The 25989-nt window shown below is 39.5% G+C and overlaps 1 protein-coding gene across 1 annotated transcript; it reads left to right on the forward strand.

The window, feature by feature from the left end:
- On the forward strand, positions 29 to 13812 carry FBXO45 (F-box protein 45). Its single transcript, XM_013963530.2, has 3 exons — positions 29 to 622; positions 5944 to 6300; positions 10653 to 13812. The coding sequence occupies exons 1-3, from the start codon at positions 320 to 322 to the stop codon at positions 10836 to 10838; spliced, it is 846 nt and encodes a 281-aa protein (XP_013818984.1). The 5' UTR covers positions 29 to 319; the 3' UTR covers positions 10839 to 13812.

Below are 25989 nucleotides of genomic sequence, written 5' to 3' on the forward strand. Positions count from 1 at the left end.
TCGTGCCCTCAACCCGCATGGCGGAGCCACGGGCGCGCCGCGGGGAGGCCGTACTAGTCGGGCGGTTCCGGCGACCGCGCTGAGCCGCGGGGGAGGGGCGGGGGACGCCCGTGCAGTCGGTGCGTCTGCCCTCAGTGAGGCGGGGCGCGCGGCGGACGCCCCCGGGCAGGGGCGGGAGTGGTTTGGAGGGGCCGGGCGGTTAGCTGTGAAAGGGGCGGTGAGCGAGCTGCTCCGGTCTCAAGGCGAGGCTTGGCCTCTGGAGCAGAGACGGGGGGAAGCGGCGGCGGCGGCGGCGGCCCTCGGGCCGGCTGGTGAGGCGATGGCGGCGCCGGCCCCGGGGGCTGGGGCAGCTTCGGGCGGCGCTGGCTGTAGTGGCGGCGGCGCGGGCGCCGGCTCGGGCTCTGGGGCCGGGGGCCGGTTGCCCAGCCGGGTGCTGGAGTTGGTGTTCTCCTACCTGGAGCTGTCCGAGCTGCGGAGCTGCGCCCTGGTGTGCAAGCACTGGTACCGCTGCCTGCACGGCGATGAGAACAGCGAGGTGTGGCGGAGCCTGTGCGCCCGCAGCCTGGCAGAGGAGGCTCTGCGCACGGACATCCTCTGCAACCTGCCCAGCTACAAGGCCAAGGTGAGGGAGCCCCGCGCCACGCCGCTGCCCCCTGTCCCGCTTCTCCGCGCAGCTCGCAGTGTTTCTCAGCTAAGCTTCTGAGTCAGAAGCGCTTTCCCACCGCTCCAGTCAGTACCTTACCTCTCCTCCCCCGCCATAAACATCTCTTTGGGTTGAAGTTCTGCTCCTTAACCCACCCCACTTCCGTGATGTACTTTTTAAAGGATCAGATGGTTTTCCATCCTTGATTTCCATCATTCATTCTACTTTCCACCGTCTGTTCCCTTAAAAACAGGCCATTGTTGTAGCTTTCAATACTCTAATCCTGTTTTTCTCTCTGTCCTTTATTAGATCATCTCGGCTGCCTTATTGACTTAGTTTCTAAGATTTTTGCTTTCACCTCACGTTTTCCAAGCTCTGATTTATAACTGTTTTATTTTTGCCCAAGTACCTTAAATTCCCTCCGCTATGTTACAGCCTTATAAATAAGTGTGGTCCAAGGCATCTGCTAACTTTAAAGATAAAGGCTTTGAATAGAACATCGTACCATTGGCGCCACTTAACAGTCGTAATATTGCCATGTCCCACTATTACTGGCTATTGCCTTGCCAACTTTTTCATAGTTCCACCTTGCTGGTGTGTCTCATGTTCTGTTTGTCATCCAACATGCCGTTTCCATTTTTGGTGCCTTTTTCCCCCCGCTGCCAGACTCTTGTGCTTAGTCTTGCTTTCATATACAAATAAAAATGTCAAGTAACAGATCTTAGTAGGACTGAGAGCATTCCTCAAGCAATATAAACAAATGGCTGTAAACTTGAGTTCAGTTTGGATGGATACAGCTATTTAGGATTGCAGTCACCAAGAGTATACATGAGAGAGGATAAAGTCTGATCTAGAATATGGTAAACATAAAAATACATTAACAACTAAAAAAGGGAAAACATATCTTTTTAATGCTAGACTGCCAGTGGGGCCAGAGTAAGTAAATTTTCATGGAAAAAATTTTTTCCATGTGAAATAAATGTAAAAGTAGTCTTCTGTAATAAAATAGGTTTCAGTTTAATAAGGTTAGGATAAGGATTACTACTTTTAAATATGTCAAATTGTTTATCTATTAAGTGAAATAACATGTTGAGTTGCAAGGACAGTTAGTAGATGCTCAATGGATAATAATTGTAATTCATATAGTAGAGGGCAGAAGATTGTTTTGTCTTACTGTGCCTAATAAACATATAGGTTTCATGAATCTTATTTAGTTTTTATTTTTCCATAAAGTTTATTATTTTTACTTATTTTAAATTAAGATATTTTTGTAGTTGGCCTGTAATAGACATGTTCACATGATTCAAGATTCATGTAATAATATGTAATAAATAATGTATTCATGTGAGTCAGTGTTGAAAAGAAGCAAAGTGATCTAAAAGCAAAATGTCTTCCTTTAGTCCTTATACCCCCACCATCCAGATTGGAGGCAGCCTATGTTACCTGTTTTTTGTATCCTTGCAGAGGCTTATAAATTTTAATACTTTGTATGCCTTTGTACTACTGGAACTGTAGGTATTATAGACTTGTGCATTCAGATGTTGCAGGACTTTTCTTGAATATCTTGAAGATAAAAGATTAATTCAAAAGGATATACATAGCCTAGTAGGAAAGTCCTCAGTCTAGGAGAAGAGGAAAAAACAATGTATAGAAATACCTAGTGGTTATTAGTTAGAAACTAGAATTTTAGTGAAAGAGATTCACAAGTTGAGTGAACAGCTTTAGAAGGGTTGAGATTGAGATTGTATTTGAGCTGAATTTTTTAAATGGGGAGAATATGAACATTTTACTAAGAGGAAATACCCTGAACAAAAAGCAAGACAGTGGAAGGCAGAGGATTTGAATAGTATATATTTTCATTAAAAAAAAAAAAAGAATGTTAGGTACTATGTTCAGTTTTGCAGATGCAATGCTGAATAAAAACAAATACAAATGCTTATGGATGCTTTGTGATGTGTGATGAGTCCTATGAAGGTTAGATCCATGGTGCTCTGAATGTCAATAGTGGAGAATTTGACCTAAGTAGTGAGGTCAGGAAAGGCTTTCTCTGAGAAAATAACACTGAGACCCAGGAAAAAAAAAAAAAAAGGATAAATAGGCCAGAGAAAGAGAGAAGAGCCTTCCAGGAGGGAACCTGGTGAGTATGAGTGACAGAAGATAATCAGTGTGGCTGGACCACAGAGAGCAAAATTGAGGCAAGTTTGATAAAGATGAAGAGGTGGACTGGAGCCAAGCAAAAGGAAGCCATTTTAAATTGTAAGTGAAGGACAGTTAGGAGTATGGGGGTTGGTGATGTGATAGTTTTACATTTTTAGGAGGTTATTGTGACTTAAGAATGGATAACCAATTGGAGGGGAACCTTTGAAATCTGTATGGTATTAAGTATGTAGAACAAGAGATGGTGAGAAATTTAGGAAATAAAAGCTACAGGACTTGGCAGTAGATTTGAAATCAGGGTGAGGAAGAGGGAGGTGCTCAGGATGACTTCTAGGTATCTGGCTTACGTAATATAGGGATTACTGGGCTAGATTTTGGAGAAATAACAACGAGTTCAGTTTTGGTAGCACAGAATTTACAGTGTTAAGACATGAAGAGTTTTCAGATAGGCATCTGTTACAGTTTGTAGCTTAGAGGGAAGGCTAAAGATATAAAATAGGTTAGATTGAATTGTAGTGGGAGATATGATTGTAAAGGTAAGCTGAAACTAGAGATATCATGGAGGTCCTTGACATACAGGCTTCAGTCTGTAGTTTAGGCTTTGTTTTACAGCTGGAAACCACAAAATTTAAACAAAGGAATGACAAAGTAAGAGCTGTGCTTTAGAAAAACTAGTAGTCCATAAGGTGAATTCAAGAAGGCAGGGGTTGGTGTCTGTACCAGAGGTATTCAAGACCAGAATAAGTGTATGGAGCAGAGAAGAGGATAACTGGGAGAGAAATTGCAAGAAAACAAGTCCACATAGATGGACAACTGACTGGGTGAGGTGGGATGAAGAAGAAGGAAGAGTCAAATATGATTTCCAGGGAGCGAGGGTAACTGAGGAAAGGATAAGAACAGGCTGGGGCCAGTGTAAAACTGGAAAGCATTTGGAGTTGTCAGTCTAATTAGGATTTGACTTCTTTTTAGAAATTCGTATTTTACATATTACCAAGTAACATTAGTTATTCCAGTCATACTTGACATCTAATTGTAATTCTCTAAATCTCAAACTTACATCCTAAACTAGATCTGAAAGCTGTTTGCTATAATGCAAAATCCATATTGTGTATGAGACTGCATAGCAAGAACTATAGACTGTTTTTATTTGTGTATTTTTCATTTTATCTCATTTTTCATATTATCTCTAAAAGATAAGGACACTAAATCCCAAAACCGTTATTACATCTGTAGTATAAATAAATAACCCCTTAATATGGGAAGTGTGGCATTCAAATTCCAGTTTTCTCATAAAAATGTCAAATGTTGTGTCTTTAGTTTTCAGTTTATGTAAGCAAGATCTATCTATGTAAGGTTCTCATGACAGTTGATATGTCTCTTAAGGCTAATTTAGTCTGCAGATACTCCTTCCATCTCTCCCACCTCTCACCCCTGCAGTTTATTTCTTGAAGAAACCCAGGTGTTTACCCTGTAGAGAATAATCCTCAGTCTGGATTTTGCTGATTTCATTCCTGTGGTTTTGCTTAACATGTTCTCACGTATTTCCTGTAAAAGTTTGATAAATTTAGGTTAGATTAGATTTTTTTTAAAGATATTTTTTGGCTAGAATCAAATGGTTGGGATGTGTATAGCACTTTCAGGTTGTTATAATAAGAATAGATACAGAAAAAAATAAGATATACTTCAGGTTTACATCCCCCTTATGAAAACATGGGACACCTGAACCAAAGAGGTTTTTTGTTTTTGTTTTAATCTGTGATCTGATGGTGTACAACAGTTAAACAGTGAAGTACTCACTGATGGCAAAGGGGATGGCACACTGGATGCGGGGACTGGATGTTTGGCTTATCTTTGAGGTGCTTATGCTGACTACATGTTGACTTTTATGCCTGTGTCCTAATTCCTGAGTTTAACTAGGTAAAGGTCTTAAGGTCTTCCCTATGCTGAAATTCTGATTCTAGAATTGGTTTCTCAGGTTAACTAAAGCAGTAGATCCTAGCGTTCAACTGCTTCTGCACAGTTTGAGTAAAGAAGGGATTTTCTGAAAAACATACAGACCAAAAAGCTATAAGCTATTAAAACATGAGAGTGAGTGAGTGAAGTCACTCAGTTGTGTCTGACTGTCTGCGACCCCATGGACTATAGCCTACCAGGCTCCTCCATCCTTGGGATTCTCCAGGCAAGAATAGTAGAGTGGGTTGCCATTTCCTTCTCCAGAGGATCTTCCCAACCCAGGGATCGAACCCCAGTCTCCTGCATTGTAGGCAGACGCTTTACCGTCTGAGCCACCAGGGAAGTCCAAAACATGAGAAATGATACAGTAATAATTTTCTTACTGTCTTTATTTTGGAAGCTTCAAAGACTAGTAATTACTGAAAGTCAACTAACCTGTTAATGGTAGCTGCTGTTAATGACTATCTCTTTATAAATTTTAGTGGTTGAATTTAGATGCTATCTAGGGGATTATTTGATTTGGTAAAATGAAAGTGGTGATGTCTTAGTGTATGAGTAATACCTAGCAAGGAGGCAGAGATCTAAGATAGTTTGTGGTTATTAAAATTTTTGATAGCTAATGTGACTGAGTTCCCTGTTTTACTTAAAATACCGTTCTTTTTGATGACAGCATTGCCTACATGGAAACTGTACATATTTGAACTTTTTAATGTAAAAATATGGAATATAAACCAGAGTAGAGGGAACAACCTCCCTATACCCATCACCAAGCTTTACCAAGGATCAACTCGCGGGCAGCCTAGTTTCACGTTTACCCTGTCCAATCTCCCACTCCACTCTTGGATATTTCAAAGCAGTTCCCAAATATCATTATGTCACCCAAAAACATCTCAGTATTCCCTCTAAAATATAAGGATTTCTGTGTATATCTTTTGATGTTTTAAGTCTATTTGGAGAAATTATACAGTGATTTAAAATTTTGGTCAATAATGAAACAGTTGGCACTTTTATCTTTAATGTTGTGTAATTTATTGTGTTAGTGTCTCATCCCCAAAAAGCCATTTTTGAGAAATACTCATTGTAATACTTAAAATATATAATTTTATTGTTTAAAAATATGTGCCCTAAAGTTTGGGTACTTTTTAATGTTTAAGAAAAATAAAATTCTCTTTCTCTGGTCATCTTTTCAGATACGTGCTTTCCAACATGCTTTCAGCACTAATGACTGCTCCAGGAATGTATACATTAAGAAGAATGGCTTTACTTTACATCGAAACCCCATCGCTCAAAGCACTGATGGTGCAAGGACCAAGATCGGTTTCAGTGAGGGCCGCCATGCGTGGGAAGTGTGGTGGGAGGGCCCTCTGGGCACTGTGGCAGTGATTGGAATTGCTACAAAACGAGCCCCCATGCAGTGCCAAGGTTATGTGGCACTGCTGGGCAGCGATGACCAGAGCTGGGGCTGGAATCTAGTGGACAATAATCTACTACATAATGGAGAAGTCAATGGCAGTTTTCCACAATGCAACAATGCACCAAAATATCAGGTGAGAAACCAAGTATTTTCTGAAAAGTGAGCCTTTGTTAAATCATGCCTTAATTTGTTTTAAATTTACAAAGTTTTATATAGCAGCATTATTTGTCTTTTTGGTAATTTTTAAATAAATAGTGTAACTGGCCTTTTTTGGCCACTCTGATTATCTTTTAGTATCTTAATATTTTTTTCCTTATACATATTCAGTCTGAGCAATCTGTCTTTATATCGGGTTGGCAAACTTTTTCTGTACAGGGTCAGATAGTAAATATTTAGATTTTGTGGTCCATACTGTCTCTCATAAGTGTTCAACTCTGTTGTTTATTATTCTAGTAAAACCTTATTTATACTCTGCAACCCAGATTTGGCCCAGGAGCCAGAGTTTGCCAGCTTGTACTCTGGATTGTAATCTTTCTTACAACATGGCACATCTAAATTGCTTTTTCTAGATACCTCACCCCCACAAATGCACCTTTGTGCATGTATATACATACTTTTTGTCTGCTACTTACTGAGCTGTGGATTGTATTCAAAGCCTGTGGAGGTGTCAGTGATTTCTATAAAGATAAGCAAGTTCAGGCAAACTACTACATTTTTATTTTAATTTTTGTTTTTTGGCCCGACCACATGGCATGTAGGATCTTAGTTCCCCGACCAGGGATCAAACCTCTGCTCCCTGCAGTGCAAGCACAGAACCTTAACCACTGGACAAAACTACTGCATTTTAAAATTATTTTCATCTTAACCTTCAGCCATATTCATTTTATTCTAGGATCAAAATTATAGTTCCCATTTGTAAAAGCTATATGATCACCATAGATTCAGCAGAATCTAAAAAATAATCTGATAAGTTGGAAATTTTGAAGAATTATAGATGGCACATTTTAGAAGAACATGTGGTTTGAAAGTTCTAGCCTTAGTATTGACCTCAAGTCAAGCATAATAAAGTAGAAGAACTAATATATCTCATTTCCTGAGGTATAAAAAAGTATGGAAGGTTTTCTTTCATAGAATCCTTTCCTTACTGTTCTTTCAGGCTCTACAGATACACTAAGGAGAAAGATGTCTGGACTTAATAATCATTGAAGATAAAGTTCTGTCACTAGCCGTGATTTTGAAGTGAAAGTCTTCTATTCTTTGCTTTTCAAAGAACATACTGTATATGATTTCAGTCCTTTTAAATTTATTGAGAAATGTTTTATTCCTAGCATATGGTTTATCCTGATGAATGTCCATGTGTACTTGAATATATACTGTTGCTGGATAGAATAATCTATTAAAGACAATTAGGTCAAATTGGTTAACAATATATATGTCTTCTGCGTTCTGTATTTTTCGTCTACCTGTTCTGTCATTTACTAAGGACTATTAAAATCTCCAGCTATAATTGTTGATTTGTCTATACTTTCAGTTTTGTGAGTTTTTGCTTTATGTGTTTTGAAATTGTTATTAGGTGCATATGTATAATTGTTATATCTACCTTTTTTTAGAAAAAATTTATTTCTTTCTATGCTGGGTCTTCACTGCTGCACAGACTTTTCTCTAGTTTCAGCGAGCAGGAGCTCCTCTCTGGTTGAGGTGTGTGGGCTCCTCACTGCAGTGGCTTCTCTTGTGCAGCACGGGCTCTAGGGTGCAGGCACTTCAGTAGTTGGGGCACGTGGGCTCAGTAGTACAGGCTCAGTAGTAGTGGTGCACAGACTTAGTTGCTCTGCAGCATGTAGGATCTTCCAGGATCAGAGATTGATCGAACCCATGTCTGCTGCACTGGCAGGGAGATTCTTTACAATGAGCCACCAGAGAAACCCAAAATGACCTTCTTTGACTCTAGTAATATTCCTTGTGTTTATGTCTATTTTGTCTTATGTCAGTACAACCAGTCCAAGTTTCTTAGGTTTACTATTGCGGAGTACCTCTTTTGCCTCGTCCTTTTACATTTATTTTGTCTTTATATTTAAAATGAGTCCCCCCAGACTGCTTATATCTTTCTTTTTATCTAACCCATCTTTTGATTTGAGCAGTTAGTCCATTTATATTTAATGTAATTGTTGAACTGCTTGATATTCTCCTTGTCTCTGTGCCTCTGGAGCTATGTCCCTTTTTCTCTCTGTTTTTTGGATTTATTACTTTCTGTTGTTCTATCTTTAAATTCATAGTTTTTTTTTCTTCTTCTTGTCATTTAAACTCTATGGTCATTTCAACACTATTGAGTCAGGCTGGTGAATTTTGGTGATTGTGCCCCTGAGCTCTAAAATTTTCATTTGGTTCATTTTTATAGTTTCCATTTCTCTACTGAGATCTCTGTTTGTTCATTTATTAATACTGTGTTTTTCTTTAGTTCTTTGTATATATTTTATAATAACTACTTTGAAGTCTTTTCCAAATCCAACATCTAGGGCCCACTTGGAGTCTGTTTCTACTGACTGCTTTTTTCTCCACGTGTATAGGTTGTACTTCCCTGCTTCTTTTCATGTCCATTCATTTTTTAAATTGAAAACTGGTGAAAACTGGACCTGGTAGACGATACAATAACTCTGGAATGTTTAGTTCCTTTAGAAACTGTTTTGTTCTGAAAACTGTAGGTTTTCTTGTTCTAGTAGGCAGTTAACTTGCCTGGACTGAAACTGTATATAGCAGTTAATGTCTTTGTTCAGTTTTTTTGGCTTCTAGCTGCTGCTTTTTCTGCCTGGTTCCCTGGCGGTTTTCCCTGTGTTTGTGTAATGCAGTCCTCACACAAGGATTTGGGCAGAGTTTATTTTGGGGCTCATCCTCTTTGTGGCTTTGTTGCTTCTGGAGTTCTTCTAAGTTTCTAATTGTGCGGCTATGTATCTCTAAATTTTGTCCTCCGACACCTGAAACTTGGCTTTTCTACTCCGTGTGCTGTGGCTTGCTGTATGCTCAAAGGTAAAGCAAACTTGAAAATTTCATGGGGAGTGGTTCTGTTTTCTTATTTCATTTTCTGTAAAATAGGGCTAACTCCTAGGAGTGATGTGAGATTTTAAATGAGACAATATAAAATCACTCAACAAATACTCATTATTTTTGTTGTTGTTTGTGCTTTGTTTGTAAAGTAATGATGTTGGTAATTTGGAAGTTCTTAGGTCCATAAAATGGGATTAATCTGTGAGTTGGGCAGAGAAAGAGGAAAAGATATTGGTAGTTGTTTGTGATAGGAAATACAATGAAGGAAGGTAATGATAGCAGTTGGGGGATATCATAACTGGAAAGTGTTCAATTATGATTTTTGATTGAAAAATGTTAGGACTTTCTGCCTCCAAGTATATAGATGGAACAACCTCTAATATATGCAAATTATAAGGATAAAACATGCTACTTCTTTGCTTACTTTTCCATAAGTGAAAAGAACTGGATAATTGTGCTTCTGTTTAGTTTAACAATCAGTGCAGCTCTTTTTTTTTTTTTTTTAACAAACAGGCCTTTCAGAGTAGTGGACCGACCACAAAGTGATTGTTTAATAAGTGTATTTTATGTCTTTAGAACCTATAGCCAGATTTGACAATTCATAATTATATAATTTCCATATTGTATGTAGAACTGCTTTGTATAATTTAATGGCTAAATGTTTTATTATAGTATTTTTTTTGGTGAAATATACACAACAGTCTTAATTATTAACTATTTGTAACTGTATAATTCATTGGCATTAAATACGTTCACAGGGTTGTGCAACCATCTCCACTATGTATACCCAACATATACCCAAAACTTTTTCATCACCCCAGCATAAACTCTGTGCCCACTGAACAGCAACTCCACATTTCTTCCTCCCCCAGCCTCTGGTGACCTCTATTCAATTTTCTGTCTATGTGAATTTGAATATTCCACGTGCTTGGTATAAGTGAAATAGTATAATACTTGTGTTTCTGTGTCTAGCTTATTTTTCTTAGCATAATGTTTTCAAAGTCCACTCATGTTGTAGCACATACTAAAATTTCTTTTTAAGGCTGGATAACATTCCATTGTATGCATTTACTGTAGTAATTTGAGAAAATTTAGAGTGCCTTTTTTGGTAAAATGTGCCAAGTTATAGGTTTTAGTGGTAACCTTCTTTAAAAAGCCCTTAAAAAGAATAAATAAAATCTTGGGACTGTTCAGAAAGAATATTAAAATTTTCAGTATTAAATATTGATCCCACACAAGTCTTAAGTTTAAAAAAAGACCATCAAAACATTTGTGATGAAATTGATGTGTGTTCTTTTTCTCGATGTTTCTCCCTGACCAAATAACTTGGTTGGTTTTTCTAGATAACTTTTGAGATGTATATTCTTAATAATATTTTCAACTTAATTTCCTCTAGCTATGCCTTTGATGGGTTTCTTCTAACCTTCTTTTGATGTCTGTTTGCAGATAGGAGAAAGAATTCGAGTCATCTTGGACATGGAAGATAAGACTCTAGCTTTTGAACGTGGATATGAATTCCTGGGGGTTGCCTTTAGAGGACTTCCAAAGGTCTGCTTATATCCAGCAGTTTCTGCTGTATATGGCAACACAGAAGTGACTTTGGTTTACCTTGGAAAACCTTTGGATGGATGACAGTGGCTTTCTTGGGATGAAAGACAGAGTGGAGGAGATATCTGCTTGTGGGAAGTAGAATCATGAAGTGACAGTGTCATACATGCATGCCCAAGAAACATCCTGAAAAACACATGATATTGTTAACTGGAGAAGCAACTCTACAGCAGAGATGATCTTAGTGTTTCCTCTTTCTACTGGGCCAGAAAAATCCTCAGGGTTGCAGTTGGTTGAGTGGGCAGTTGACATATGCATGTTTCAACAGATTTTGTCTCTAAGTTAGCAACGTGTTATTTCCAACTTTTAAGGTGAGATCATAGAGATGGTGTCAAAGGGATAAGATAAGGAACTAGCAAGAGTTTTTAAGTAGTGTGTTTGTGAAGAAAGATTGATCCTGTTTTACAACTGCCTGTTTTTTCTCCAGACCCTTTTTTCCAACCAGCTTGACTATTGGAAAAGTATGAAACTGGTTGGGTTTTATTTAATATTTTTAATATATTGAGAAGCATGGTCTGCCTGGACTGCACTTCTCTAACAGTGAGATATAAAATTGTGCAGCTATTTTAAAAGTTGTATATACAGTATGTGTGTAAAAAAAAAACTGTTAAAACAGGGCAAAGGAGTTGCTTTGTTCAGTTTCTTAAAAACCACTACATGGTACAAAATTAGGAAAACATTAGGGACAGTTTGGTAACTACAAAGAAGAGGATTTTGAGAGAAGATGTGTTGCATCGGCTCGTTTCGTATTATATTTGGCTTACAGTTTCCATGGCTGTTACAGTCTGATTTATTTTTTTAACCATCAAAATTATTGTAAAGGTCCCTCGTCTCCAGGCTAAGATTGAGGGAAGGCAAATCTATTTCTAATCATACATATATCAGTAATAATAATGTGCATCTTATAGTATCTGGTTTTATTTTTTTGACCGTCTGAGAAAGTGTCTTGTAAGAATAAAGAACATTGCCATTTGTTCTTATAAGCCTCAAATATGAAAGTTGTTAGTCACAGACCTTAAGAAAATAATTGATCAATGATCCTTTATTTTGTAACTTTATAATGCTGTAGATATTATAATCTTTTTAAGTTCATATTGTTTACATCATGCAACAGTCTAAGCCTCAAACTTGTCATTGGGGTTGTCAAGAAAATGTTTACTCACCCACCTGAAACAGTGCCAGCCTGAACCCAGCTTAAGAATGTTCTTAATCTCATTATAGATAATTGCCCCCATGGGACTTGAAATAAAAGACCTTGTGCTGGAAACTTCAGGTTGGCAATATTTTGAGGGTTTCATTGTAGTAGAAGAGTTTAACATTAATTCCTATTCAGAATTTTTGACTAATCTGATTTCACTAATAGTTTTTCAAATTAATAATTCAACATACATGAACTGAAAATTTCTTTTGTTAGAAAAGAAACAGAAACAAGTATCTTTCTGTATGAAAGTATAAATTGTATGGTTTCAGATACATCTTTGTGATAAGAATTGACTAAGGCAAGTGGGATCTTTGTACTTTTTAGGTTTTGCTGTATGCATATTTTGTTTTGCATCTAATAAAATTAGGGACAGCCAGCAGTTGGCTGGGGTTCTTGGGTTGCTCCTTGAGAGTTAATATTATCAGTACTCCCATGAAGCAAGGGATTTCAGTCATGAGCAAAGATTTCATTTTTGCCACCTGAAAGGTGTACAGAAGTATTTATTGTATATTTGGTATGTTGCTTAAAGGTGAAATCTGTAAAAGATCCTTTTTGATACCCACATCAAGGAAGAAACTTCCTAGGAACCATATTTAATACTACAGAGTGAAATTATATGTTAAATATATTAGAGAATATAGCTGCTACAGAAATGCATTTTTTTCTTGGTGTGGAACAACTCAGTTTGGCAAACGTTAAAATTTAAAGAAGAGATCTGATTCAGGATAAATATTGAACTAATTAGAAAACTAGATTGGGATATGATCAATTCCAAGAGCTTTTGCTCAGAGCTTTTTTTATATCTTACGTTTTGTCTTATTAGTAAACATTGATTTGTAACAAAGTTTTGAAGGTGCTGAATGAAAAACAGAAACACATGGTTATTGCATATTGAACCTAGAATCCAATAATTGCCTAAATATTTAACAAAAAGCCATTCTTATCTCAGAGATTTAAATTCTTTAATATCTGATTTGCAAATTTTATAAAATAAAGGTTCTTGTTTAGCATGAGCATCAGGGGAGTAAGGAGCTTTCCTTTATAACCGGGTAAATTGTTACCGGATACCAATAGTAGTTGTATAGAATACTAAGACAAACTGTTCCCGTGTTTGAGGAAATGGAGTCTCTTTTTCACTGCTACTGAGAGAGCACTTAAGTAGAAGACAGTTACGTCTGAACTAAATAAAAATAATCTAAACCAGTGGTTCTCGACCTTAGCCATACTTTGGAGTCATATGCATTTTGAAAAATATTGATACTTGGGTCCCATACCCTAAGATTCTGTTGTTGGTCTGGGGTATGACATGACAAGAGGATTTTAAAAAACTTCCTAGATGATTTCAATATGTTGCCAAGGCTGAGAACCACTGATCAAGATTCACCTTAAGTTTTCTCATCTGCAAAAAAAATCCTTGCTCCCTCCCTTCACTACCTCACAAGGATATTGAGGGTAAAGAAGAAAATAATGGGAAAGTGCTTGTGCTGTGGATAAAAAGTGCTGTTGAAAGGCAAAGCTGTATTTGTTGTATTTCAACTGAAACTGTGATTAGGAAGAAATGTGTAATTGGATCTGCTCTGTTGACTTGGGAAACCAGGAGCACTCTCTTTGGTTCTTAACTTTAGTGAAGCATGCGTTGGGTAAGAAAACATTACTCTTATTCATACTATGGTCTTCTGTCATACTTGAGATAGACTGGTTTAATTATCTGGTTTCACACAGGAAAGAAGAAATATTAAGGTTTAAAGTCTGTAATGGTCAATGGCTCACAATTCATTAAAACTTTTCATACAAAGAGTTCTGTGGTTAATATATATCATTTCTTAGCTGCCGTTATTTTTTCATTATCTGACTTTTGAATGTTAAACCATTGATTTCATCTCCTTCATTCTTATTCCTGTGATTTTGGATATAGATTTGATAAGGCATGTAAAGCAAGTAGGTATTGCTCAGTTGAATACTTAAAAATCGTGGTTCTATGATTAGGCATCTTCTGCCTTTTAGATATGATTTGATCAGAGAAAGAGAGTTTTGAAAATAATAGAGCCCTAACCCACATAGTAGGTATTATAATTAACTTTTTATTTATGTCCCCAAGCTGCTGTTTATATAGACTGTGATATTTATATTTTTGATCACTTTAAAAAATGAACAGTTTGATAAGATAGAAACTTAAGTTTTAAAGATCAGTATTGAGATTACTTTCTAGAAATCAAGACCACCACAGTCAGAACCACTATAAAGCCTTCTGAGAAGGAACAGTCCATACCCAACCCAAATGTTATTCTAATAAAGCATTCCTCAGTTTCTCTAGCTGAATGTAATTTCTTCTTCCTTGAAGTTTCCTAGTCTTTGTATTTATCTATACTCAACTCATGCTGTATTACTTTATAACTTGTATAAATTTATTTATATTTATTATTTGTTCATGTCTTATCTTCCTTAAACACATTAAGAAAGAATCTTTGATGGACTCATCTGTATACCCATGTCATCAAACCCAGTAAGCAGGGAATTGCATAATTGCATATATGCTATAGGAATAAAACACCTTCTCTGAATTTATAGGCTATAATAACAAAAGATAGATGAGAAAAATTTTTGTATCCTATCCAAATTTTTATATCCTGTCCAAATCTAAGGCTTGTAAGGAAAAAATAGTGACTGTGAATGCATTTTAACCATTCCCCTTTATTCTTGAATATCGGTAAACTCTGCTATTTAGTTCTTGGTGTAGATTTCTTATTTGTTTAGAATTAAAATTAGAATTCTGTATATTAATTTTTTGAAGTTCTTTTTTTGCTTTAGTTTCCTAATAAAAGTTTAAACAAACATTAACTATTTGTGATTGCTTACATTTAAAACAAGGAATTTTTTTAATACTTTGGTCAGAAAGAAAAGCAGAATACCTTCATAGCCAAATGTGTTGATGGGATTTACCTATAAATTCCATGGCTTTTAACAATGGAATCCGTGTTTCCCACGTTTGGAATGGAACATAGACTGTAGGGAATAGTAATTCACTAGGATCCTGTTTTGCTCTCGCCTCCACCCCCAGCTAACAGTTGTTTGATAATGCAGTTGTTCGCCAAGAGTTATAAGAAGTACAAGAAGCAGGAGTGGCTGAACAAATGGCTCCTGTGATCCAAAAGCTTATAAGAATCAGTTGATCGTGTTGCTAAAAGTTGCCTGATGTATTAATAATATGTTACAATTAAAGAGTTAATTTTCTAAAGGAAAATTAAGTAGGTGCAGAATTTCTGTATTTATCTTTTTGTTTAGTGGAAAGAGATACCAGGAACAGCTTAACTAGTCTGTTGCCTTAATTTCTTTTATGAATCTTCCCCCAAGCCATTTGCTTTTTATTTAATGTATTCATTAAAATTTGTGAGAGCAACCTGTTCTCTGCTTTTCAGAATATGGTTTGTTCAAAGAACTAGCCCCTCAAATTTAAGATTGTCATTAGTCAGCTTGTGTGTGTAGGATTTCACTATGAATGAGTGACTCAAGAAGCAATAATCATTTAGGGAGATTTTCTTAGGTCACTCTGTTGACAGTCCTTAATTTCTGTTTCTTTTGAAAGAAGAAAACATAAGAGAAAGATAGGGAAGTCAAGTCCTGTCTATTCTGTGGTAGACACCTAGTAAGCTGTATTGTCTTTCTGCTCCTTTTCTTTATAAATGAAATGGAGGATAAACTTGAGTAATGCGAATAGTTGTGAGGTCCTATCTCCCTTGAGAAAGGCTCCTGAAATAATTTTATTAAAATGCTAATATCCAATTAGATTAATTAGAAACAATAGAAGTAGGCCAGATATCTTTAATGTAGCTAATGTTATTCATGTTTTCCAACCAACGTTCAAGAGGTCTGTTACTTATCTGTGCCCTTTGTTGGTTACCTTTACTTTTGAAAGAAAGGATACTTAGGGTTGGAATGAGGGAGGTCAATCACTCCTCTCCCCCTTTGGCAGTCCAGAGAGTGATATATGTAGTTCACAACCAAATTGTCCAGAGCTCTACCAACCCCACTAGACTTCACAACAGAGTGGACAGAGTGAGGGGAGCGTATACCTGGAGTATATTGAAAGGACAACCAACTATGCTTTTAAGTAGTGACTCTACCTGTGGTGCTGGAGGAGACTCTTGAGAGTCCCTTGAACTGCGAGGAGATCCAACCAGTCCATCCTAAAGGAGATCAGTCCTGGGTGTTCATTGAAGGGACTGGTGTTGAAGCTGAAACTCCAGTACTTTGGCCACCTCATGCGAAGGGTTGATTCTTCGCATTGGAAAAGACCCTGATGCTGGGAAAGATTGAGGGCAGGAGGAGAAGGGGACGACAGAGGGTGAGATGGTTGGATGGCATCACCAACTCAATTTACATGGGTTTGGGTGGATTCCGGGAGTTGGTGATGGACAGGGAGGCCTAGCGTGCTGTGGTTCATGGGGTCGCAAAGAGTCGAACACGACTAAATGACTGAACTGAACTGAACTGAACTGAACTACCAAGTAAAGGCTGGTATGGTTTTTTGGTTTTAACTCATGGCTTACATCTCTGTGTAACAATTGCTGAACTTCAGATTTTACAAGTGCCTCTTTTAAAATGTTTTGAGGAGCTCGATAATGCTTTATCATCTTGGTTTTAAGTCCAGAACATTGAAATAATAGTTCAGGAGTCACGAGCTCTTGAGTCCTGGCAGTCTTGCTTGCCGTGACATGATTCCAGAGCAGATTTCTTTCCTTTAGGGCTGTTTCCTTATGTGCTTCAGTGATGAGGTTGACCTAGCTCAATGGTTCTCACTTTGGGATATTCACTATAATCACCTGTTGTTTAGTCATTAAATCGTGTCCGACTCTTTTGCAACCCCGTGAACTGTAACCCACCAGGCTCCTCTGTCCATGGCATTTCCTAGGCACCTGGGAAGCTTTTAATGTTTTGAGCAGCTTTATTGAGATATAATTGACATACAGTAAGCTACACCAGGCTTCCCTGGTGGCTCAGAGGATAAAGCGTCTGCTTGCAATGCAGGAGACCCGGGTTCGATCCCTGGGTTGGGAAGATCCCCTGGAGAAGGAAATGGCAACCCACTCCAGTATTCTTGCCTGGAGAATCCCATGGACAGAGGAGCCTGGTGGGCTACAGTCCATGGGGTCGCAAAGAGTCGGACACGACTGAGCGACTTCACATGCACAAGCTAAACTTATTTCAAGTGCACACTTTGACAGAGGTATACACCCATCACCATCAAGATATATACCTGGGAAACTTCTAAATGATAAGATGCTCAAGTAAATTAGATGAACAGGGGATGCACTCAGGTATCAATATCACTAGATTTTTTTGTTATTGTTGTTCAGTTGTTCAGTCTTGTCTGACTCTTTGCGACCCCACGGACTGCAGCACGCTAGGCTTCCCTGTCCTTCACCATCTCCCAGAGCTTGCTCAAACTCATGTCCATTGAGTCAGTGATGCTATCCAACCATCTCATCCTCTGTCATCCCCCCCTTTTTTTTTAGTTCCTAGGTAGTTCACCCCTGACTAGAAATCACCACTCAGGACTGACTTTTTTCTTTTGTTTGTTTATTTTCAGTTGCCCTGGGTCTTTGTTGTTGCCAGTGGGCTTTCTCTAGTTGCAGTGAGCAGAAGCTACCCTTCCTGGTGCACAGACCTCTCACTGCAGTTGCTTCTCTTGTTGTGGAGCACAGGCTCTAGGGAGCGTGGGCTTCAGTAATTGCACTTGACAGGCTCAGTAGTTGTGTCTCATGGGCTCTAGATCACGCAGGTTTGGTAGTTGAGCACAGGCTTAGTTGCTCCATGATGTGGAATTTTCCTAGACCAGGGATTGAACCCATGTTCCCTGCATTGTTAGGTGGATTCTTATCTGTACCAAGGAAGTCCACAACCGACTTTTGAAGAGACTGAGAGTGGTGGCAAAATCTCTTTTATGACCAGGAGAAAATATATAATTCATATAAGATATACTTTTATATTTATGTAATTTATGTTCTATGCATGTGTGCATGCTAAGTCATTTCAGTCATGTCTGACTCGTTGTGATCCCATGGACTGTGTAGCCCACCAGGCTCCTCTGTCTATGGGATTATCAAGCAAGAATACTGGAGTGGGTTGCCATGCCCTCCAGGGGATCTTCCCAACCCAGGGATCGAACTCATGTCTTCTGTATTGCAGGCAGATTCTTTACCACTGAGCCACTGGAGAAGCCCTTATGTTGTATGCATTTATAAAACTCTAGCCCTATACTGAGAACAAGTCAGTGGCAGACCCTGAGCTGGAGCTATGGCATCTAAAATATCTTCTGTTGATCCTTCTGTCATCTTTAGTGAGTCAAATTTAGGCAGTCATTTAAGAGGTCAGTGTCCTTAGTAGGATTCTTTCAGGGACAGTGGATTTGGTATCCTTCCTGAATCAGAGTGATCATGAAATTTGAGTGCTAAACCAAAGCTGAGAAGCTGCACCCATGGTTTGTCACATGTTAGAGTCAAACTTTTTACCTCTGAAAAAAGGGAGATATAATCATTGAAAATTGCTACAGGAGATAAATGATAAAAGCTGGTGCTATGGGTGATTGTGTCCCACCCCACTCCCCACATTCATATGTCAAAGTCCAGGCGCCTCAGAATGTGGCCTTTTTTGGAAATAGGGTTATTGCAGGTGTAATTAGTTAAGATTATACTGGAATAGGGTGAGCCTCTAAACCATCGTTGCCTAAAAGGGTATATTTGGACACAGACATGCATAGAGGGAGACTACCACGTGAAGAGAAAGGCAAAGATTAGGTGATTCAGCAGAAGTCACGGGATGTCAAAGATTGCCAGCAAAACTACCAGATGCTAGGAGAAAGGAGGCATGGAACAGATTCCTCCCTCCGAACTCTTAGAAGGAACCAGCTCCGCCCACACTTTGATCTTGGACTTCTGGCCTCCAGAACAGAGAGAAGATAAATTTCTAAGTCACCCAGTGTGTGGTATTTTGCTATGGCAGACCTAGGAAACTAACATACTTGGTAAGTTTTTGCTCTACCAGTTTTCTTATTTCTCTTGGGAGCAACTTTGATGCTGTATTCTCTTGTTCACTGGATCAGCGGATAAGGCCAGGAACTGTTTTCGAGGGCGTTATAGATTCGTCGGAAGGCCTTTTGTCAGGTTTCATTGGTAACTCAGAGTTTATAAAGTACATAGCATAGTGGTTAAGGGCATGAATTCTGGAGTCAAGACTACCTGGACTCAACCCCAGTTCTACCATTTACTAGCTCTGTAACTTTGGAGAAGACATTTGATTTCCCTATGCCCCAGTTCTCTTCCCTGTGAAAGGAGGGTGCTAACTCCTATAAAGCAGTGGTCCCCAACCTTTTTGGCACCAGGGACTGGTTTCGTGGAAGACTAAATTTTTCCACGGACCAGGAAGTGGGAAATGGTTTCGAGATGATTCAAGCACATTACATTTATTGTATACTTTATTTCTATTTTTATTAAACTAGCTCCATCTCAAATCACCAGGCATTAGATCCCAGAGGTTGGGGACTCCTGCTTTAAAGGATGTTGTGAGTTTGAAATGAAAGGCATATTGAGCTGCTTTAGAACAGCACCGAGAATATATTATAGTAAGCATTCAGTACATTTCTCGTTATTATTATTGTTCTATACTATATAATAGGTAAATAACATTAGGAGTCAATCATAAGAGAAAAGCAATTTTTGTGTGTTCCTGTGTGTGTGTAAAAATTTTTTTTAACTCATTTTGTCCTAAAATAAGGAATATTTTAAAATATTCAAATCAATAGAAACTTCAGGTAGTTTAAGCAAACGAAGTTAATCAGACAGATACAGGGGTGTTTCACAGAGGTCAATGGCCAAAAGGCAGTTGAACTTCATAAGGGACTTGGATAAGGCAAGGGAAAAGAATTAGATGCTCGACAGTATCACCTCTTCCTCGCCTCTGAGACATCTTTTCACTTCTCTTTCTTTTCTGCATTGTTCTCTTTGTGGAAAATGGCTGCCCATATCGCTCCTCCCAAGGATAAGATTGGACTCTTAGTCCCAATACCAAATCCCAAAGATAGGGACTCCACTTCCCACTCCTAGGTGTCCAGTCAGCTGTGATTGTGTGGTGGGTGGGAAGTGGGTTCACTAATACCCCGGAAGCTGCTAGGGTCCCAACTCTGTACCCAATGGCTGGGAGGGTGGGCAGGGTCACAGCAAAGAGAGGTTGGATACCGCAGAAACACTAATAAAGGTGCTTTGGCCATATGAAGAGTAGCACTTTTAGGGATTCTGAGGGGGGAACACAAAAGAGGCAGAAAGAGGTGAGGAGAATGAGAGATACAGAGAGGAGAGCAGGGCAACCCTGTGGGGAGGCTGAGGCTCACAGCGAAACAGCACCCGAGAGGACAGGCGGCTCCATGCCAGACTCAGCCCTGAGAGGCAGCAGACACTGCCTGGGCAGCGGCTGCGCCTTAGCAGGAGCTGGTTTGCTAAACCGAGGGCAAGAATAAAAAGCTCAGGTCTTTTGGATCTTGAAAAAAGAAACTATGATTCTCGCCTCATGCTTCTGTTCCCTGCTTTAAAGAGAGACGAAAGGCTGGTAAGGTTTGAAATCCAAAGAGAAAGCAAGCTCTGGGATCTGCTTTTTGTTTGGCTGATCTGGCTTCATTAGCACCCAGCTGCATCTCCCGTGAGGAAGCACAAAGGTACGGTAAAGGACGAGTGTATTACGAAGTCTTGTCCTCTGCACATCTCTCATTCAGGGCCCTATCTGAGGTGGCTAGTGGAAAATTATGATCGTCTTTCTTATCTCTTTTTCCATCAGAATCATGACGGGAAGCAAGAATTAAATACCAAGAGTCTCTAGTGTAGGGAATTAATGTGGGGCTCGCCCTCCTCACTTGGGTGTTCATTCAGCTCTCGCACATCTATCCAGCGCCTCCAGCATAGCCTGTACGGTGCCATGCTAGACTCCGTCCCCACACTCTTCATCCTCACAGGTGTTGTGCTTAATGCTTCTGAGCACCTGTGGTGTGCTTTCCCTACATCCTCTCATTTATTTATCACAACAGCTTAATGGTACCCTTTCCCAAGAGAGACGCAAGTCTCTCAGAGGATAAGTGACTCACTAAGTTTCAGCGTTGGGATTTGGACCCAGATCTCTGACTCAAAAGCTTGATTGCTTTCCACTCAAGGGGGGGATGCAGATTCATGTCAACAGATAAACAACCTATAACTAGGTGAGTATACTCGAAGAGGCAGACACAAATAGTGGTGGTGGCTGGATCACAGAGACACTCTGACAGCTGCTTTATTCGTCAGGATGGTGGGGGTCGGGGGTGGGGAGGAGATGGAAGGGGCACAACTCACACCCGTGCTCTCAAGCCACATGCAGCGTCTGTGCTTCCTCTCTCACTTCTATGAACTGTCCCCTTGTGCCCTGCCTGGTAGTTATGATCAGCAATAACTACATAACCCTTAACCTGTGTCTGGGTTGCCAGGTCAAATACAGGGTGCCCAGTGAAATGTGAATTTCAGATAAATGAGTAATTTAGTATAAGTATGCCCCAATTGCATAAGATATACTTATGCTAAAGAATTATTCATTGTTTATCTGAGATTCAAATTTCACTGGATGTCCTGCATTTTTATTTGCTGAATCTGGCAACTTTAAACCCATCCAGAGACCTCTTGCTTGGTCCTGACTGTCAGCAGCCATACCTGTCTCATCTCTTGGCTTTTCTGTGTAGCATCCTGATGGCAGCCTGGCTCTGGGCCCCTGGGCTCCACCCAAGCCTTCCTGATCTGCTGTTGTACATGCCCCAGCATGAGAGTGGGGTCTGCTACTGCTGCAGAGAAAAGCTCTCATCATATTTTCTTGCTTTGTTTCCTCTGATAGCACTTCCCTGGCACCATACTGGCAGGCTGGCAGAGCAGGCAGAGCATGCAGGTAGAAATTGGCAGAACTTCATCTCAAAGGACGTGGCCCAAGAGGAGAAAATGTTGGAACAGTGGAAGTCTATGGCCTCAACTCAAAGCACAGATTGTTACAAATACCTTTCACTTTGTAGGTTGCAAAAAGCAGGAGCTTTTGGTTACTTGATCCTTTCCTCAGTTATCACTCCTGATCCCTCTTTCTCCTTTCCCCTATTCAGATATTTACTAAGGACCTACTATGATTACCACACTATCAGGCAGGCAGAGATGAGTAAAAGTTTGTCCTCAAGGATCTCATGACCGACCAAGGAAGCCAAGATCTGCCTAAATAGCTGTAATGTACAGTAGAAAATGATAACACCTAAGGGAAGTGCAGAGAGAAAGCTGTGGGACTTTAGAAGTGGGTGACGGAGAGGTTCAACCCAAGCACCTTCATGGAGGAGGTATCTTTTGAACATACCCTCAAAGGATAAACAGTGCTCAAACATCTCTCAATTTACTAAATAGCAAATTGTTGAACACTCGTTGGAGAAGGAAATGGCAACCCACTCCAGTGTTCTTGCCTGGAGAATCCCAGGGACGGGGGAGCCTGGTGGGCTGCCGTCTATGAGGTCGCACAGAGTCGGACACAACTGAAGCGACTTAGCAGTAGCAGCAGTTCATGAATAGCAATTTACAGTTTGTCAAACCACCACTTCACTAAAATCTTGTTCTAATTATTTATAGAATTTGTAGCAAATTGTGTTTTACCAAGGCTTCCAAATATTGTTCATTATTCTTTTAAAGCATCTCAGGCAATGTTCATGTCCCAGATGTCAAAAATATCATAAAGTTGGTTTCTCTCTTCCACCCAATTTTATTTTTTTAAAATCTAAAAATTGTATGAGCCTCAGGTGTAGTAATTCGACATCTGTATTCATTACAAAGTGATCGCCATCACAAGTCTAGCTGCCATCTATCACCATACAGTTGACCCCCTTCACTCATTTTGCCTACCCCTTAACCCTCTTCTCTGGCAACCACCAATCTATTCTCTATCTGTGAATCTATTTTTGTTTCATCTCGTGTGTTCATCCATTTTGTTTTTTTAGGCTCTGCATATGAGTGAAATCATATGATATTTGTCTTTCTCCACCTGAATAGTTCACTTTGCATAGTACTTTCAAGGCCCATTCATGTTGCCACAAATGGCAAGACTTCATTCTTTTTTTATGACTGAATAGCATGCCATTGTATATATACCGTACCTTTATCCATTCATCCATCAGTGACTACTTGTTTCCATATCTCGGCTGTTGTAAATAATGCTACAGTGAACTTGGTGGTGCATACATCTTTTCAAATTTGTGTTTTCAGGTTCTTTAGATAAATACTCAGAAGTGAAAAAGCTGGGTCATACAGTGTGGGTTTCCCTAGTGACTCAAATGGTGCAGAATCTGCCTGCAATGCAGTAGACTCAGGTTTGATCCCTGGGTCAGGAAGATCCCCTGGAGAAGGGAATGGCTACTCACTCCAGTACTCTTGCGTGGAGAATTCCATAGACAAAGGAGGCTGGGAGAAGAGGGGAGCTACAGTCCACGGGGTTGCAAAGAGTCAGACAGGACTGAGCAACTTTCATGTCTTTTCAAATTCGTGTTTTCATGTTCTTCAGATAAATACCCAGAAATAGAATATCTGGGTCATATAGTAGTTCTAATCCTAATTTTTTGATGAATTTCCATATTATTTTCCATAGTGGCTACACCAATTTACAGATTAGTAAGTGGAACCCCTATCACCTATGGTCCATATGATTTTCAATCTGATAATTTTGCACTGTTTTTTGGGTAAAGTCTGTGCATGAGCCCTTTAAAAATGGGTTTTCCAGATTGGAGAGCTTCCCAGGTGGCTCAGTGGTAAAGAATCTGCCTGCCAATGAGGAGCCACAGGAGATGCAAGTTTGATCCCTGTGTCAGGAAGATCCCTGGAGAAGGAAATGGCAATCCACTCCAGTATTCTTGCCTGGAAAATTCCACAGACAGAGGAGCCTGGCGGGCTACAGTCCATGTGGTCACAAATAGTCAGGCACGACTGAACACACACATGCACTGTCCCTATTGGTGGTTTTGCCAACCGGGAGGGGTTTGGGGGAGAGATGGAGTGGGAGGTTAGGGTTAGCAGATGTAAGCTTTTATAAATAGACTGGATCAACAACAAGGTCCTATTATATAACAAAGAAATATATTCAATATCCTCTGATATAATAGAAGAGAATACTTTAAAAATAATGTGTATGTATTTGTATAACTGAATCACTTTGCTATATAGCAGTAATTAACATTGCAAATCAACTATACTTCAATTAAATAAAAAACAGGAGAAAAGTGGGTTTTCCATTACCTGAATTTCTATAGTTTTCCTGAACATATTTTCCACTGTTTTTTCAAAGCCAAGTATTTGGGGTGCTTGACTGACTTTCTCTCCAATGTAGGATCTAATGGTTGATGTGGAGCTATAATCCCTTGCTCCTTGGGGAAAAGATTCATACCTTTGTGATCCCTCTGAGTGAGGATCACTGCAGCTGGGGTGTGCATTTTCCCTTGATGAGCCCGTCTCTCTGCTTCTATGACCTGTCTTGATGCTGTCATTTTGGCCTTTGTTGTATGAGTTCTAGTCATCCAGTTTTCAGATTTCCTACTGAGTGTATTCTTCCATATGTAGTTGTAGATCTCTTGTGCCCATGGGATGGGGTGAGTTCAGGATCTGGATACAATACTGTTTTGAACCTTCTTTCTGATAAATAGCTTCCAACCAACTTTAAATTCATTTCTCTGTATCCTTGGACTTCTGCAACTCCACTGACTTGATTCCCACACACTTTTCTGCAGGCACATGCTTGAAGCTTTCTCTATCTTATGACTATTCCTGTGTAATTTTGACATTTTTAAAAGAAGCAGAATAATAAAGAGAATAACAACAAACACCCACTGTTTAGCTTTAACAAATCTTAACATTTTGCCATATGTGCTTAAGATAATTTTTCCCCAGAAACAAAATATTATAGATACAATTGAAGCCCCTGTATTCCCTTGCCTGTGATTTGATTCCTTTCCTTTCTAGAATCTGACTTCTCATTCCCATGTTAATTTTTATACTTGGCTTCCCTGGTGGCTCAGAGGTTAAAGCATCTGCCTGGAATGCTGGAGACCCGGGTTCGATCCCTGGGTTGGAAAGATCCCCTGGAGAAGGAAATGGCAACCCACTCCAGTACTCTTGCCTGGAGAATCCCATGGAGCGAGGAGCCTAGTAGGCTACAGTCCATGGGGTCGCAAAGAGTCGGACACGACTGAGCGACTTCACTTCACTTCTACATATACATGATTCCACGAAAGTTTACCATTGTTTTGCATATTTAAAAACTATATATGTATGTACATACATATCATAATACTGTTTACATCCTTCTGTAATGCTATACCCTTACGATTTATCCATACCTAAACAGAGATGTTAACTCATTTTAGATTTCTCTACAGTATTCATCTTACAAATAACTACAATATATTCATTCTTCTGTTGATGAATGGGTTATTTCCAATTTTTTATTATTACAAACAAAGCTTGACTGTGTTATGTATATATGCTATAGTCTATCTAGAATATATTATTAGAAATGGCATTCTATAGGTTATACTCATCTTCACCTTTGTTAGGTGTTGCCTAATTAATTATCAAAACATTTGGCCCAATTTACTCTCACTAGCAATATTTCTGTTTATCAAGCAGTCAAGGTCAGACCCCACAGGTAACGGTACAGGCATGTGTCACCCTGCAGTTATAAGGGAATGCAGGTCATGCATGTGGTACCACAGACGCTGACCATTCCCTGAGGAAGTGTGCTCAGGCCAGGCACAGCTGGACACACTATGCATTGTGTACAGGAGAGGGACTACACACTTCCTGTGACCTCACGCATTTACAGGGGAGTATGGGGTCGCACAGAGTCGGACACGACTGAAGCGACTTAGCAGCAGCAGCAGCAGCAGCAGCATGGAGGAAT

Source organism: Capra hircus, chromosome 1 (genome assembly GCF_001704415.2).
Source record: "Capra hircus breed San Clemente chromosome 1, ASM170441v1, whole genome shotgun sequence".
NCBI lineage: Eukaryota > Metazoa > Chordata > Mammalia > Artiodactyla > Bovidae > Capra > Capra hircus.